Source organism: Oncorhynchus mykiss, chromosome 15 (assembly GCF_057628025.1).
Source record: "Oncorhynchus mykiss isolate SJ-2025 chromosome 15, ASM5762802v1, whole genome shotgun sequence".
NCBI lineage: Eukaryota > Metazoa > Chordata > Actinopteri > Salmoniformes > Salmonidae > Oncorhynchus > Oncorhynchus mykiss.
The window spans coordinates 4,690,001-4,708,217 of NC_143036.1; the positions used below are offsets into that span (position 1 = coordinate 4,690,001).

The following is an 18,217-nucleotide window of genomic DNA, read 5'->3' on the forward strand; positions in this document are numbered from 1 at the left end:
AGCTACTCTTCCTGGTGTTTGTTATGTATCCATATTAGTTCCTGCCAAGGCAGCATCTACTCCTCCTGGGGTTTATTATGGATCCCTATTAGTTCCTGCCAAGGCAGCAGCTACTCTTCCTGGGGTCCAAACACATTAAGGCACTTACATTACTTGTAAATCAAAATATAAAACACTACATCATATAACATTACTACACCACTACATATCTACAGTTCTTAATGTATAAAACCACCATTCAATAACGTGTATTTTTATCTGCTTTTTAAATCTGATTCCACTTCTTGCATCAGTTACCTGATGTGGAATAGAGTTCCATGTAGTCATTGTTCTATGTACAGTAGTACTGTGCATTTCACATAGTCTGTTCTGGACTTGGGGACTGTGAAGAGACCTCTGGTGGCATGTCTTGTGGGGTATGAACAGCTGTCTGAGCTGTGTGCTAGTAGTTTAAACACAGACAGCTCGGTTCATTCAGCTTGTCAACACTTCTTAGAAAAACAAGTAGTGATAAAATCAATCTCTCCTCCACTTTGAGAAAGGAGAGACTGACATGCATATTATTAATGTTTTCTCTCTGTGTTCATCCAAGGGCCAGCTGTGCTGCCCTGTTCTGAGCCCCACTTTGTGGGCACCTGACCACACGACTGAACAGTAGTCCAGGTGCGACAAAACCAGGGCCTGTAGGACCTGCCTTGTTGATAGTGTTGTTAAGAAGACAGCGCAGTTTTCTTATGGACAGACTTCTCCCCATTTTAGCTACTGTTGTATCAACATGTTTTGACCATAACAGTTTACATTCCAAGGTTACTCCAAGCAGTTCCTGAACTTGCTCAATTTCCACATTATTCATTACAATATTTAGTTGAGATTTAGGGTTTACAATTGTTTGCCCCAAATACAATGCTTTTAGTTTTTGAAATATTTAGGACTAATGTATTCCTTGCCACCCACTCCGAAACTAACTGCGGCTTTTTGTTAAGTGTTGCAGTCATTTCAGTCACTGTAATAGCTGACGTGTATAGTGTTGAGTCATCCACATACATAGACACACTGGCTTTACTCAAGGCCAATGACACGTCGTTAGTAAAGATCAAAAAAGTATGGGGCCTAGACAGCTGCCCTGGGGAATTCCTGAATTTATTTATGCCATAGGCAGACCTGGCTCTCGAAAGATGACAGGCAATGTGCCCACTGCCCACAAAATGAGGTGGAAACTAAACTAAACTTCCTAACTTCCAGCCAAATGTGTAACCACATTAGAGACACACATTTCCCACAGATCACACAGACTCACAAAGGATTTGAAAACCAATCAAACATTGATAAACTCCCATATCTGTTAGGTGAAATTCCACACTGCAGGTGGACTCAAGTTGTAGAAACATCTCAAGTATGATCAATGGGAAACCGGATGCAGAGTGAGGACCAAAGCGCAGCGTGTGTCAGCGTGAAATGTGTTCATGATGATATGTATAAACTCAGAACACTAAACAAAATAACAAGGAGAATGAAATGAAACCCGAAACAGTTCTGTAAGGTGACGAAAAACACAAAACAGAAAATAATCACCCACAAAACACAGGTGAGAAAAGACTACCTAAGTATGATTCTCAATCAGAGACAACGAACGACACCTGCTTCTGATTGAGAACCATACCAGGCCAAACACAAAACCACAACATAGAAAAAAGAACATAGACTACCCACCCCAACTCACGCCCTCACCAAACTAAAACAAAGACATAACAAAGGAACTAAGGTCAGAACGTGACAACATCAAACCTGGTTTAAAAAACAGATTAAGCACAACGCCTCTCCTCTATTTGACCTAGATAGTTTGTGTGTTTGTATTGATATGTAGGCTACGTGTGCCTTTAAGCTGATGTAGTTCTGTCCTTGAGCTGTTCTTGTCTATTAACGTTCTGTATTATGTCATGTTTCATGTTTTGTGTTGATTCCAGGAAGAGTAGCTGCTGCTTTCGCAACAGCTAATGGTGATCCTAATAAAATACATAATACCAGTATCATTCAACAGGAGCCTTGCCTGGCATGTCTAGGATTGACTGGGGCTTAACTGATCTACTCTGTTCGTTTCCTGTGAGTTTCTACTCTCCTTTTCCCCTCAGTCTCTACTCTGTTATTTTCCTGTCAGTCTCTACTCTGTTCATCTTCCTGTCAGTCTCTACTCTGTTCATCTTCCTGTCAGTCTCTACTCTGTTCATCTTCCTGTCAGTCTCTACTCTGTTCATCTTCCTGTCAGTCTCTACTCTGTTCATCTTCCTGTCAGTCTCTACTCTGTTCATCTTCCTGTCAGTCTCTACTCTGTTCTTCTTCCTGTTAGTCACTACTCTGTTCATCTTCCTGTCAGTCTCTACTCTGTTCATCTTCCTGTCAGTCTCTACTCTGTTATTTTCCTGTCAGTCTCTACTCTGTTCATCTTCCTGTCAGTCTCTACTCTGTTCATCTTCCTGTCAGTCTCTACTCTGTTCATCTTCCTGTCAGTCTCTACTCTGTTCATCTTCCTGTCAGTCTCTACTCTGTTCATCTTCCTGTCAGTCTCTACTCTGTTCATCTTCCTGTCAGTCTCTACTCTGTTCATCTTCCTGTCAGTCTCTACTCTGTTCTTCTTCCTGTTAGTCACTACTCTCTCTTCTTATTCCTGTTAGTCACTACTCTCTCTTCTTCTTCCTGTTAGTCACTACTCTGTTCTTCTTCCCCTCAGTCTATAGCATATTGTGAATTATTGTTGGTATTGTTGTCATCCCAAATAGCACCTAATTCACTACGCCTTCAGAAAGTTTTGGACCCCTTGACTTTTTCCACATTTTGTTACATTACATACTTATTATAAAATAGATTCAATAAATAAAAATGCTCTGTAATCTACACACATTACCCCATAATGACAAAGTGAAAACAGGTTTTTAGACATTTTTGCAAATGTATTAAAAACAAAAAACAGAAATACCTTATTTACATAAGTATTCAGACCCTTTGCTATGGTGGTTCTTCCTTTAAAAGTTGCAAGTTTACACCGCGGGACTTAGAGGTACCCAGTGTCACGGCGTCATTGCTCCAGACCACCACAAGAGGGAGTTAGAGCACACATTACGCGCTTGGGTCCCAAGGTTTTTATATGACCAATCATATCGAGTGGTTCCAATGACGATTGTGACGCGAGCCGCCCGTCCCTGGGTGAAGATGGCTGACATAACATTACGGTGGAACCAAATGTAAGTAGTTATAACGTTATAATTAGTCATGCAAAACATGAACAATGGAGAAGAATATGTTAGTTAACGTAGAGACAAACGTTTGTGCATATTCTTTTGTCATGAAGTTAATTCATGAAATTCGCTATTTAGCGAGGTGTCTGTCTCGCTAACATTAGCCAGCTAGATTGACAGTGTATGGACATGATAATGAATTTGTAATTCGTGTTGTTTACTGTTTTAGGGACTCCTGAGAAAACCAGCAAACCAGGCTGTCATCTTGTGAAAGATTGGATGTAAATAATCTAGCTAGCTAAAGCATTTATTGCAAATTAAATGTACAATTGTGTAAGCTTGCCTTGCAACGCAGCTGAAGTAATAAAAAAGATGTAGCTAACTAACGTTTTACTTGCTTATTGTGTAGTGGAGGATAAAAAAATAACTGTATGCCTATGGATGTGTAGCTAGCTACAGTATGTAGCCGATCTGTGTACGGACCCTAAAACGTTAGGTTCTGAACTAATATTCATACCAATCTATGGGGCCTAGTGGTTAGAGTGTTGGACTAGTAACCGGAAGGTTGCAAGTTCAAACCCCCGAGCTGACAAGGTCTGTCGTTCTGCCCCTGAACAGGCAGTTAACCCACTGTTCCTAGACCGTCATTGAAAATAAGAATTTGTTCTTAACTGACTTGCCTTAAATAAAGGTAAAATAATTACAAAATTGAACCTCACCAATCGTTGTTGTTGTATCAACTTCAAGTCTGAATGACATTAATGAAGCCTATAGAATATAATAACTTTATTGTGCCAAGGATGTAAGTCCTACGTAGTCCTATGTAGTGTAGTTATTACCACACATGAGATTCCCACATTGTAGCCTGTACATTGAATATATTCACTGATCATCTTCCTTGGCAAATAAAGGTGCGGTTTAGGTATGAATATCTGAGACATAATTTTTTTTTTTGTCATATTAAGTCAACATGTAATGGCGGATGGTTGTAAATCTGTGTCCATAGAGGTGTGCTCAGGTGTCCCGCAAGGTTCTATTTTGGGCCCACTGTTTTTCATTTTGTATATGTTTATCACTCCTGTTCCTGGGACATCAATGATTACACATCAGTCTATTGCATAGGTACAGAAACATGACATTTGATTTGATTTGATTTGATTTGATGATTGAAGTAAAGGCTGATTTGTAATTCATATATACAGAAGAACAACTATGCATATCTAACACCCTCCATCTGCATTAATCTGAGGACACAGGATAGTATTTCAATGAGCTACTTAATTTCAACCAGTGGAGAATGTGAAACACTTTATTGAAAGAAGTTCATTATCCAGGTGTTACAAATACATAATGCATTATAATTATGATAATTATAATATTATATTATAAATACAAGTTCAATCTGTACTTCAATGCACATATGGTGTGCATTATAAAACGAGGAAGAAAGACGAGGTGGGGAGAGAGGTGAAGAAGACAGAAAGGGAAAGAGGTGAGAACAGAGGCAGACAGCATATGATTAATGAATTACAGTGCTACCCTAATATTCTCTCAGTTCATCACAATTACAGTGTCTCTAGCGGTGTCTCCTAACCAGCCGTGGGCCCGAAGGTTATCTTAAGAGCGGGTGAGGTGGCGATGACGGGACTGGCTTCCTCTCTCACATCTAAACATACCTGCAGACGAGAGACAGAGGGTTAGAGAGAGAGCATGATTAAGCCTTGGTTTTTTAAATTCTAACACGGTCAGTCATCATAATCATCAGGAGTTAAAATGCAAAATTGACCTTGGATCAGTAACTCTGGGACTACTACATCTCTATCTCAATGTAAAGCATCTCTTTAATAATAGTTCCTGTTGACCCGACCACCTATAATCATGCTGTGACCTCTGTGTCAGCCAGTTCAGATGTGGGAGGGGTTAATCAACACAGCTGATATAACCTAGAGGATTTAGGGAGAAGGGGGAGAGGGATGAAGTGAAGAAGAGAGACTGTTATTGTCACGCCCTGGTCTTAGTATTTTGTGTTTTCTTTATTATTTTGGTCAGGCCAGGGTGTGACATGGGTTTATTTATGTGGGGTGTTTTGTCTTGGGGTTTTTGTTAGGTATTGGGTTTGTGGCTTAGTGGGGTTATCTAGGTAAGTCTATGGCTGTCTGGAGTGGTTCTCAATCAGAGGCAGGTGTTTATCGTTGTCTCTGATTTGGGAACCATATTTAGGCAGCCATATTCTTTGAGTGTTTCGTGGGTGATTGTTCCTGTCTCTGTGTTTGTTGTCACCAGAGAGGCTGTTTAGGTTTTCACACGTTTATTGTTTTGTTAGTTTATTCATGTATAGTTTTTCTTCATTAAAAAACATGAATAACAACCACGCTGCATTTTGGTCCGCCTCTCCTTCAGATGAAGAAAACCGTTACATGTAGGTTACTGTTACTGGTGGTTACTGCTACTGTAGGTTACTGTTACTGCTACTGGTGGTTACTGCTACTGGTGGTTACTGCTACTGTAGGTTACTAATACTGTAGGTTACTGTTACTGGTGCTTACTGTTACTGGTGGTTACTGCTACTGTAGGTTACTGTTACTGGTGGTTACTGCTACTGTAGGTTACTAATGCTGTAGGAGGTTACTGTTACTGTAGGTTACTAATACTGTAGGTTACTGTTACTGTAGGTTACTGTTACTGTAGGTTACTGTTACTGTAGGTTACTAATATTGTAGGTTACTGTTACTGTAGGCTACAAATACTGTAGGTTACTGTTACTGTAGGTTACTGTTACTGTAGGTTACTGTTACTGTAGGTTACTAATACTGTAGGTTACTAATATTGTAGGTTACTGTTACTGGTGGTTACTGCTACTCTAGGTTACTAATACTGTAGGTTACTAATGCTGTAGGAGGTTACTGTTACTGTAGGTTACTGTTACTGTAGGTTACTGTTACTGTAGGTTACTGTTACTGTAGGTTACTGTTACTGTAGGTTACTGTTACTGTATGTTACTAATACTGTAGGCTACTGTTACTGTAGGTTACTGTTACTGGTGGTTACTGTTACTGTAAGTTACTGTTACTGGTGGTTACTGTAGGTTACTAATATTGTAGGTTACTGTTACTGGTGGCTACTGCTACTGTAGGTTACTAATACTGTAGGTTACTGTTACTGTAGGTTACTAATACTGTAGGTTACTGTTACTGGTGGTTACTGTCTTGTACTGTAACACTGTAGTCTCTCTACTTCTCTCGTCACTATTATATAGAACATTATATCTCCCTGAGAGTGTTTAAACCCTCACCATTATTCCTACCATAACCCTCCACCATTTACCCCGATCTCCTCCAGTCCTGCCTAGTGCTCTGGGTCTCTGGGTCATTCTTTACCCCGATCTCCTCCAGTCCTGCCTAGGTCTCTGGGTCATTCTTTCCCCCGATCTCCTCCAGTCCTGCCTAGTGCTCTGGGTCTCTGGGTCATTCTTTACCCCGATCTCCTCCAGTCCTGCCTAGTGCTCTGGGTCTCTGGGTCACTCTTTACCCCGATCTCCTCCAGTCCTGCCTAGTGCTCTGGGTCACTCTATTCCCCGATCTCCTCCAGTCCTGCCTAGTGCTCTGGGTCTCTGGGTCATTCTTTACCCCGATTGTGTGTGTGTGGGGTCTCACCTGGTGTCCACACTAAGTGGCTCCAGAGTACTTTATGCTGAAAAACAGACACATGAGGACAAACAATAGAAGATAATGTCAATAGGAGATACTGTATGTGATGCAGACACCTATCGGAGTGTACCTGAAACATTTAAATATAGAGGGCTATGTGTCTCACCACTTGGTTATTGCCAGGCTAACCCCCAGGGAAATCAAGACTTGGCAGCAAACATATAGCAACAGATAGTCCAGTGAAAATGACTGTGTTAATGTGGTGTAAATCTGAAAATTAGCAGCTGACATCTTAAGGGTTTTTTAATGAATGCATGTGAGCCAGGTTCCATGTACAACAAGACAGGCAGAGAGGAAGAGAGAAATAACACAGAACAGTTTAATTACCTCTGGTTATGGACACTTTTGCCAGCAATAAAGTTTCCACGGCCCGTTCATCGGACAGTGAATGTCTGGCAATATCTACATGTTCGATCCCTTGATAAGCTCGCTCTCTGAAAGTAAAGCAAATAGCTTATATTTTGAAGATATGAAAACAATAACTGAAACTCAATCTAAAGCAGCAGATGTCGTAGCCATCAGGATAAGTCAATACAGCCCAGAAAGCTGAACACCAGACTGGTATTGTGATGGGTGATGGGAAATATGCGATGACACCTGCACCATCGACACACTGCAAAGCCTCCCTAACTCGTTGACATTGTACACAATATCAGAATAGCATTCCCTGACAGACATATTGTGACATATTGTGTTTTTTTGTAAAAAAATACAAATAAAAAGATGTCATGAAATATGATTATATTTTGTCTATGAAACAAATAGGACATGGCCTGCTTATGAGTTGCCGTGAAAGAAAGTTTGATGAATTCAACTGAAAATGGCGAGAACAAGCGTCCGTAGCTAAATGCTATGTATGTATGTATGTATGTATGTATATAACATAGTAGAATGTTATGAACTGACAAAGAATCGTAGGAGCTAACTACTAGCTATGTAAAAGTTGGATGGAAGAACGCCCAGTGCTGCTTACCTTAGATGTCATCATCACACAGTCCTTCTTCGTAGGTGTCCGCTAATGACTTCCTTTGTGTCGGAAAAAAGTTGCTTTCATAACAATTTTTTTTGATTGAAAAAAAATAATAAGTTTGCTCTCGACAAAAAGACACAAATTTACCTACATAGCATATAACAATTTGCCTGTGAATAACCACACCTTCACACAAACGTGCCACTGTATGTAGAATTCTTGACGCACAACCGAAAATGCTGCCATATCATGCCAGCACGCCCACAAGCGAGACACTCAGGATCAGAATGATGACGCAAGGAAGAGGGAAAGGAAAGAGATGGGAACAACAACGTGTTGCAAGTTGGGGAGGGGGGCTAATAGCTGAACAATACACTTTTCAACCTTTACTAAAGAGGTCTAATAGCCAAGCTAGGTGTGAACCCCCCCTCCTATCACAGACCAGATTTCCCCTAACGACCAAAGGGTAGCTTGCTACTCAATGTAATAAAGTAATGACTTTCAAATAATTTACCTGACATGTTATGTTGGCTGACAATTTGCTAGCTACGCTGTCCTTATGAACCACATAGCATTACAGCAGTATGTACCGGTATGTTAGCTAGCTACCTAACCCTTAGTAGTTATACATCAAACTTGCCAGTATATTAACTATAGGCTATCTAACAACACAACTTTTATTAACTATAGGCTATCTAACTACCCAACGTTTATTGACTTGATTATTCCCGTCATTCTTAGCTTAGCTAAATGGTATAGTCGTTGTGCGTTCTCAATTCCAGTGCTTTTGTAAATTCGCTCTGGCTCTCTACTCCGATTTCAGAGCACTTTCTTCTGAGTGTACCAGAGCGCAGAATAATTGATTTACGAGCAAACAACACCGGTTGAATATGGCCGGTGTCAGATAACGTTGGCAAAAAAAATGTAATTAAATTGTTTCCAGCAGCATTGTGGGCGTACAGTCACCAATGCTCAGGTTAATACGAAAACTGCCTAACCAGCTCAGCTAGGGTGAGTAAAATGGTCAGAGTGTTCTCATTTGAGTCTGGAAGTAGCTAACAAGCTAGCCACCATTAGCTTGGGTGCTTGACTGCCATTGTAAGGCCAGAACGCTCAAATCAACCCTACTCCTCGGCTCCTCGAATGTCCAGTGTGCGCTTCGAGAGCGAAACGGACTGAATTTACAATCTGGCAACACTGAATTTTTGAGCGTCACGTTGTACAGCGCCATATTTTCTGTTCCATCTTAACGGAAAGGGTTTTTCATTTTTCATGGAATAGAAACACCATAATATTAATCTAATTAACTAATCAAGTACCAGTTAAAAGTTTGGACACACCGACTCATTCCAGGATTTTTCTTTATTTTTACTATTTTCAACATTATAGAATAATAATGAAGACATCACAACTATGAAATAACACTCCTGCATGCCCTGCATTCTGTAGTACAGACATGGCGCCTGCTCTCCCTTATGTAAGGAATTAGGCACTTTCCCATGTTTACTACAGTATGTACTGTATTCTAGACTTCACAGTAGCCTAATAAACAAATAAACATATTTTGTTAATAAAATAATGATAAAATAAATACTCTTTCAAAATGCAGATGTTGATTTAATTATGGATCCATAGCGAATTACTATGGGAAAAAATATCACTGATTTACAGAAATATTGGAACAAAGTTGTCGTATGATGGCAAACCATTTAGAATCCTCCAATCCTGTAACCTACTTCCGACCGTCACGTTGTACAGCGTAAACCCTGAAGGTTTTGTTTTTAAATAGAAACACCATAATATTAATCAAATGAATTAGGCCAACTTTATTAAAAATCAATCCCATATACTATGTTATTACAACAAAAAGGTTTTAAATTCTCTCTCTTGTCAATACAGAATACTATCAAATGCTTCTCAAAGATCCCCGCTGGTGGTCAAATTAACAATAACTTTCAGTAACAGAACAAAATGGCTGAAAATTAAAGGACGTGCCACAGAATGCTGCAGCAGCATGCAAGTGCCACAGAACGACGCAACTTTTGAAGGAGGAACCTATGAGCCTCAAAATTGAGCTCAGGTGCAACCTGTTTCCATTGATCGTCCTTGAGATGTTTCTACAACTTGATTGGAGTCCACCCGTGGTAAATTTAATTGATTGGACATTATTTGGAAAGGCACACACCAGTCTATATAAGGTCCCACAGTTGACAGTGCATGTCAGAGCAAAAAACCAAGCCATGTGGTCGAAGGTAATGACCATAGTTCTGAGACAGGATTTTGTTGAGGCACAGATCTGTGGAAGGGTACCAAAACATTTCTTCACCATTGAAGGTGCCCAAGAACACACTGGCCTCCATCATTCTTAAATGGAACAAGTTTGGAACCACCAAGACTCTTCCTAGAGGTGGCCGCCTGGCCAAACTGAGCAATCGGGGGAGAAGGGCCTTGGTCAGGGAGGTGACTCTGACAGAGCTCCAGAGTTCTTCTGTGGAGATTAGAGAACCTTCCAGAAGGACAACCATCTCTGCAGCACTCCACCAATCAGGCCTTTATGGTCGAGTGGCCAGACGGAAGCCTTTCCTCAGTAAAAGGCACATGACAGCTCGCTTGGAAAAGACTCTCAGACTATGAGAAACAAGATGGTCTGATGAAACCAAGATTGAACTCTTTGGCCTGAATGCCAAGCATCACATCTGGAGGAAACCTGGCACCATCCCATGTAAATCTACCACCATTAGTGGTGGTACAATTATGATGTGGGGATGTTTTTCAGCGGTGGGGACTGGGAGACTAGTCAGGATGGAGAGAAAGATGAACGGAGCCAAGTACAGAGAGATCCTTGATGAAAATCTGCTCCAGAGCGCTCAGGACCTCAGACTTGGGCGAAGGTTCACCTTCCAACAGGACAATTACCCTAAGCACACAGCCAAGACAACACAGGAGTTGCTTAGGGACAAGTTTCTTAATGTCCTTGAATGGCCCAGCCAGAGCCCGGACATGAACCCGATGTTACATCTGGAGAGACCTGAAAATAGCTGTGCAGCGACGCTCCCCATCCAACCTGACAGATCTTGAGAAGATCTGCAGAGAAGAATGGAGAAACTCCCCAAAAACAGGTGTTGCCAAGCTTGTAGAATCATAAACAAGAAGACTCAAGGCTGTAATTGCTGCCAACGGTGCTTGCTTCAACAAATAACTTAGTGAAGGATCTGAATGCTTATTTAAATGTCATATTTGAGTTTTTGATATTTAATAAATAGACACAAGTGTCTAAAAAAACATTTTTTTCCTTTGTCATTATGGGGTATTTTGTGTAGATTGATGATGGAAAAAAAGCAATTTAATCAATTTTAGAATGAGGCTGTAACCTAACAAAATGTTGAAAACGTCAAGGGGCTTTCCGAATGCACTATTTTTTAGGAATAGGATCCCATTTTAAAAAAATGTGCGTGCGTGCGTGCGTGCGTGTGTGTGTGTGTCTAACCCTAATGCACACTACAACTGCTCACAGCCTGTCCTCATCTAGTACCCTGCCACGGCTCTCAGGGCGTGTGTGTGTGTGTGTTTGTGTGTGTGTGTGTGTGTGTGTGTGTGTGTGTGTGTGTGTGTGTGTGTGTGTGTGTGTGTGTGTGTGTGTGTGTGTGTGTGTGTGTGTGTGTGTGTGTGTGTAAGCTACCATCTCACCACAGTATTATGCAGCTATGTGGTAATACTAATCATGATCCCTAAACTCATTAGGGCATTTTGGCTTTCGGGTACATTCTGTTGGATGTTGCCTGTGTCTCCTCCCTCTCCAACTGTTGTTCTTGTTCTGAACGTAACCCTATTCTCTATTCCCTTTTGATTACGCTCAAATGTAGTGCACTATGTAGGGATTAGGGTGCCATAGGGTTCTGATCTAAAGTAGTGCACTATGTAGGGAATAGGGTTCAATTTGGGACATAAAGATAGAGGAGAAGTGTTCTAGATTCTAGTCAGCCATGCTGCTCTCTCATATAGAGGAAACCAGACTGAAGAAGTGTTCTAGATTCTAGTCAACTATGCTGCTCTCTCATATAGAGGAAACCAGACTGAAGAAGTGTTCTAGATTCTAGTCAACCATGCTGCTCTCTCATATAGAGGAAACCAGACTGGAGAAGTGTTCTAGATTCTAGTCAACCATGCTGCTCTCTCATATAGAGGAAACCAGACTGGAGAAGTGTTCTAGATTCTAGTCAGCCATGCTGTTCTCTCATATAGAGGAAACCAGACTGGAGAAGTGTTCTAGATTCTATCTGACGTATACCAAAAGCTTTGTGTGTGTATATGTGTGCACAGGTGTGTTTGAAAACTATTTACGTGTGTGTGTGTGTGTGTGTGTGTGTGTGTGTGTGTGTGCACCCACTTGCGCGTGTGGGGCAGTGCATGCATGGTTCGTTTGGTGTGTGTGTGTGTGTGTGTGTGTGTGTGTGTGTGTGTGTGTGTGTGTGTGTGTGTGTGTGTGTGTAGGTGTGTGTGTAGGTGTGTGTGTGTGTGTGTGTGTGTGTGTGTGTGTGTGTGTGTGTGTGTGTGTGTGTGTGTGTGTGTATATGTGTGTGTGTGTGTGTGTGTGTGTGTGTGTGTGTGTGTGTGTGTGTGTGTGTGTGTGTGTGTGTGTGTGTGTGTAGGTGTGTGTGTGTGTGTGTGTGTGTGTGTGTGTGTGTGTGTGTGTGTGTGTGTGTGTGTCTGAGAGAGAGAGAGAGCGAGAGAGATTAGTTCAGAATTAGCTGTAAACTTTGCAGAAAGGTACAATTAAAACAACGTTTCTATGGATTTGTATATATTTTGTTGTAGTTTACAGGTAACTGGAACAGCGTGTGTGTTTTTCTCCAGGACGGCTCATGCCAGAACGAAGGGAGAGGCAGCAGACCAGGCAGCTCTCTCTGCCGGACAGGATTGTGACATCGCTAGGGCTGTCGCTAGGGAGCTGTCCCCAAACTTCCACCAACCAGGTAACATTCTAGAACACCTAACTTCCACCAACCAGGTAACATTCTAGAACACCTAACTTCCACCAACCAGGTAACATTCTAGAACACCTAACTTCCACCAACCAACCTGAGTACCAGTTCCTGACCAGTATCTAAGAATACTCTGTACTGAAAAGCCCTGAGTCTGTTTTGACCTGAGTACCAGTTCCTGACCAGTATCTAAGAATACTCTGTACTGAAAAGCCCTGAGTCTGTTTTGACCTGAGTACCAGTTCCTGACCAGTATCTAAGAATAATCTGTACTGAAAAGCCCTGAGTCTGTTTTGACCTGAGTACCAGTTCCTGACCAGTATCTAAGAATACTCTGTACTGAAAAGCCCTGAGTATGTTTTGACCTGAGTACCAGTTCCTGACCAGTATCTAAGAATACTCTGTACTGAAAAGCCCTGAGTCTGTTTTGACCTGAGTACCAGTTCCTGACCAGTATCTAAGAACACTCTGTACTGAAAAGCCCTGAGTCTGTTTTGACCTGAGTACCAGTTCCTGGCCAGTATCTAAGAATACTCTGTACTGAAAAGCCCTGAGTCTGTTTTGACCCGAGTACCAGTTCCTGACCAGTATCTAAGAATACTCTGTACTGAAAAGCCCTGAGTCTGTTTTGACCTGAGTACCAGTTCCTGACCAGTATCTAAGAATACTCTGTACTGAAAAGCCCTGAGTCTGTTTTGACCTGAGTACCAGTTCCTGACCAGTATCTAAGAATACTCTGTACTGAAAAGCCCTTAGTCTGTTTTGACCTGAGTACCAGTTCCTGACCAGTATCTAAGAATACTCTGTACTGAAAAGCCCTGAGTCTGTTTTGACCTGAGTACCAGTTCGTGACCAGTATCTAAGAATACTCTGTACTGAAAAGCCCTGAGTCTGTTTTGACCTGAGTACCAGTTCCTGACCAGTATCTAAGAATACTCTGTACTGAAAAGCCCTGAGTCTGTTTTGACCTGAGTACCAGTTCCTGACCAGTATCTAAGAATACTCTGTACTGAAAAGCCCTGAGTCTGTTTTGACCTGAGTACCAGTTCCTGACCAGTATCTAAGAATACTCTGTACTGAAAAGCCCTGAGTCTGTTTTGACCTGAGTACCAGTTCCTGACCAGTATCTAAGAATACTCTGTACTGAAAAGCCCTGAGTCTGTTTTGACCTGAGTACCAGTTCCTGACCAGTATCTAAGAATACTCTGTACTGAAAAGCCCTGAGTCTGTTTTGACCTGAGTACCAGTTCCTGACCAGTATCTAAGAATACTCTGTACTGAAAAGCCCTGAGTCTGTTTTGACCTGAGTACCAGTTCCTGACCAGTATCTAAGAATACTCTGTACTGAAAAGCCCTGAGTCTGTTTTGACCTGAGTACCAGTTCCTGACCAGTATCTAAGAATACTCTGTACTGAAAAGCCCTGAGTCTGTTTTGACCTGAGTACCAGTTCCTGACCAGTATCTAAGAATACTCTGTACTGAAAAGCCCTGAGTCTGTTTTGACCTGAGTACCAGTTCCTGACCAGTATCTAAGAATACTCTGTACTGAAAAGCCCTGAGTCGGTTTTGACCTGAGTACCAGTTCCTGACCAGTATCTAAGAATACTCTGTACTGAAAAGCCCTGAGTCTGTTTTGAACTGAGTACCAGTTCCTGACCAGTATCTAAGAATACTCTGTACTGAAAAGCCCTGCGTCTGTTTTGACCTGAGTACCAGTTCCTGACCAGTATCTAAGAATACTCTGTACTGAAAAGCCCTGAGTCTGTTTTGACCTGAGTACCAGTTCCTGACCAGTATCTAAGAATACTCTGTACTGAAAAGCCCTGAGTCTGTTTTGACCTGAGTACCAGTTCCTGACCAGTATCTAAGAATACTCTGTAATGAAAGGTACTGCATTTCAAATGCCACCCTACTCCATTCCCTTTTACCTATATAGTACACTACTTTTGACCTAGCCTTGTGGGCCCTGTGCACTATATAGGGAATAGGGTGCCATAGGGCTCTGATCTAAAGTAGTGTACTATATAGGGAATAGGGTGCCATAGGGCTCTGATCTAAAGTAGTGCACTATATAGGGAATAGGGTGCCATAGGGCTCTGGTCTAAAGTAGTGCACTATATAGGGAATAGGGCCCCATATGGCTCTGATCTAAAGTAGTGCACTATATATAGGGAATAGGGAGCCATAGGGCTCTGGTCTAAAGTAGTGCACTACATAGGGAATAGGGAGCCATAGGGCTCTGGTCTATAGTAGTGCACTATATAGGGGATAGGGCTCTGGTCTAAAGTAGTGCACTATATAGGGAATAGGGCTCTGGCCTAAAGTAGTGCACTATATAGGGAATAGGGTGCCATAGGGCTCTGGTCTAAAGTAGTGCACTATATAGGGAATAGGGCTCTGGTCTAAAGTAGTGCACTATATAGGGGATAGGGGGTCATTGAGGACGCAGATGTCGGTCGTTCTAAAGGGGCTGTAATATTAAACCAGAGAACAAGGTTCCACAATGAGCCACTGTGTTTCGGCCCTGACAAAAACAGAGCCTGTTTGGGCTTGGGAGAATGTTCTGGATAGAATGGGGACATTGACGAGAGTCTGGGGTACAGGCTAAATCAGTAAAAAGAAATAAAACACAAACAAAAACAGGCTAAATCAGTAAAATATTTAGATCTAGATCTCTTCTGTCATAAAAGTATGAAACGTAAAAAAATATTTTACTGATTTTTGTTTGTGTTTTATTTATTTTTACTGGTATCGCAGTCTGGTCCTGTGTTGCTCAGTTGGTAGACCACGGTGCTTGCAATGCCAGGGTTGTGGGTTCGATTCCTACTGGGGACCCTCCATAGGATAATATATGCACACTGTACTGTAAGTGTTGTTGGATGAAACAGCCAGTAGCTCCTGTTTGAGTTATTCTCTGTGAGGTCACTAAATACCAGTAATGGTGTCCATTTACTCGACACATCTTTACAGGGCAAGAGGAGTTTTACAAGGAAATGCCTGCTACCCGATGCTACATAAATCGTCATGGTTAGGGCCCTGATGGGGTCAAGAGGTCAGGTTTGAGGTTAGAGCCAGTCAGTAAATTCCGATGATAAAATGTTTTAGGCACCCGACACAGGAGGAACAGTACATTGCCAAATCAGTGCGTTTTTTTAGCTCCTACGCTGGACAGCTTCAACCGGCCCGGCGCGTTTCACGGGTTGGTAACTTAGTCAGGAAAGCTTCAGGGCCCTAGCAGGCCTCAGAACATAACAGATACATCCTTTAGTAATGGTCCAGAACTCTACCCATAATAATGCAATAACTTCTTCATACCACCCCAGTCCCTACACTCCAAAAGGGTTCTGCAGCTGTCCCCATAGGAGAACCCTTTTTTGGTTCCAGGTTGAAGCCTTTTTCGTTCCAGGTAGAGCTATTGTGGTTTCCATGTAGAACCCTCTGTGTAAACGGGTTCTACTAGGAACCCCAAAAGGGTTCTACATGGAACCCAAAAGGAGTTCTTCAAAGGGTTACCCTATTGGAACGGCTTAAGAACCCTTTTTTGTTCTAGATAGGACCTTTTTATCTAAAAGTGTAAGGACAGCCTGTCTCGGTAGCTACTTCCCACCTCCTTCCCTCCCTCAGCAGCCCCAGGTATATTTAGTCCTGTGACCTAGTCTGGTAGCACTGATGTGGCTCCCTGCCCAACACTCGCTGGCTGTAATATAGTGTATGAGTAGGAGATCAACAATGAGAGGCATGTGGACGTGTCCCTTTATGCAGCCTCAGAGTCACACTGGCTGCCTCCCAAACGGTACACTAAAATGTGTGCACTATATAGGGACAATAGGGTGAGATTTCGGAGGTACCATATCTACTGACATACTGGCTGGCTGGGGACAGGACAAGGTCTGCTGGTTGTTGGTTATTGGTGTTGTGGAAAACACTGGTCATCCCTGTCCACCCGGTGAGCCTCAGCCGGGTGTTCTAGAATGTCTTAGAGTTCTAGAGTGTTCCAGAGTTCGAGTATCCTAGAGTTCTAGTGTTCTACTGTCCAAGAGTTCTATACTGTTCTAGAGTTCTAGAGTGTTCTTGAGTTCTATAGTGTTCTAGAGTTTTAGTGTTCTTGAGTGTCGAAGAGTTCTATAGTGTTCTAGATTTCTATGGTGTTCTATAGTGTTCCAGAGAGAGTTCTAGAATGTCCTTGCCTCATTCAGATCATGAATGAGAAGGCCGATGGCCATGTTGTCCTGATGCTGATAGGAAGAACATCAGATCAGTGGAGTTTAAGACATGAGGTTAAATGTGGTTTATGACTGACCTTGTAAAACAACGCATTTCACAGTACCTAACCAGTGTATGTGACGATAAAACATTATTATTATTATTATTATTACTATTATTATTACCTCAGCTGACCAACAGCTCTGTTAGATGAGATGTAGGGTTTAGACATGAGGTTAGACATGGTTTCATTCAGCTGACCAACAGCTCTGTTAGATGAGATCTATGTCAGGTAGGTAATTCTAGGTGTGTTGTCTAGCCTTGGTAGGTGTGTTGTCTAGCCCAGGTAGGTGTGTTGTCTAGCCCAGGTAGGTGTGTTGTCTAGCCCAGGTAGGTAATTCTAGGTGTGTTGTCTAGCCCAGGTAGGTGTGTTTGTCTAGCCCAGTTAGGTGTGTTGTCTAGCCCAGGTAGGTAATTCTAGGTGTGTTGTCTATCCCAGGTAGGTGTGTTGTCTAGCCCAGGTAGGTGTGTTGTCTATCCCAGGTAGGTGTGTTGTCTAGCCCAGGTAGGTAATTCTAGGTGTGTTGTCTAGCCCAGGTAGGTAATTCTAGGTGTGTTGTCTAGCCCAGGTAGGTGTGTTTGTCTAGCCCAGTTAGGTGTGTTGTCTAGCCCAGGTAGGTGTGTTGTCTATCCCAGGTAGGTGTGTTGTCTAGCCCAGGTAGGTAATTCTAGGTGTGTTGTCTAGCCCAGGTAGGTGTGTTGTCTATCCCAGGTAGGTGTGTTGTCTAGCCCAGGTAGGTAATTCTAGGTGTGTTGTCTAGCCCAGGTAGGTAATTCTAGGTGTGTTGTCTAGCCCAGGTAGGTGTGTTTGTCTATCCCAGGTAGGTGTGTTGTCTAGCCCAGGTAGGTAATTCTAGGTGTGTTGTCTAGCCCAGGTAGGTAATTCTAGGTGTGTTGTCTAGCCCAGGTAGGTGTGTTTGTCTAGCCCAGTTAGGTGTGTTGTCTAGCCCAGGTAGGTGTGTTGTCTATCCCAGGTAGGTGTGTTGTCTAGCCCAGGTAGGTAATTCTAGGTGTGTTGTCTAGCCCAGGTAGGTGTGTTGTCTATCCCAGGTAGGTGTGTTGTCT

At 42.3% G+C, this 18,217-nt stretch overlaps 1 protein-coding gene across 1 annotated transcript in view; it reads left to right on the top strand.

Moving 5' to 3' along the window:
* LOC110489526 (junctophilin-1) overlaps nt 1-18,217 on the top strand; it is a 100,189-nt gene that overhangs the window by 55,255 nt on the left and 26,717 nt on the right. Inside the window, exon 4 of the mRNA XM_036945667.2 lies at nt 12,762-12,880. Within this exon, the coding sequence (XP_036801562.2) occupies nt 12,762-12,880 (119 nt within the window). The remainder of the gene's footprint in view (nt 1-12,761; nt 12,881-18,217) is intronic.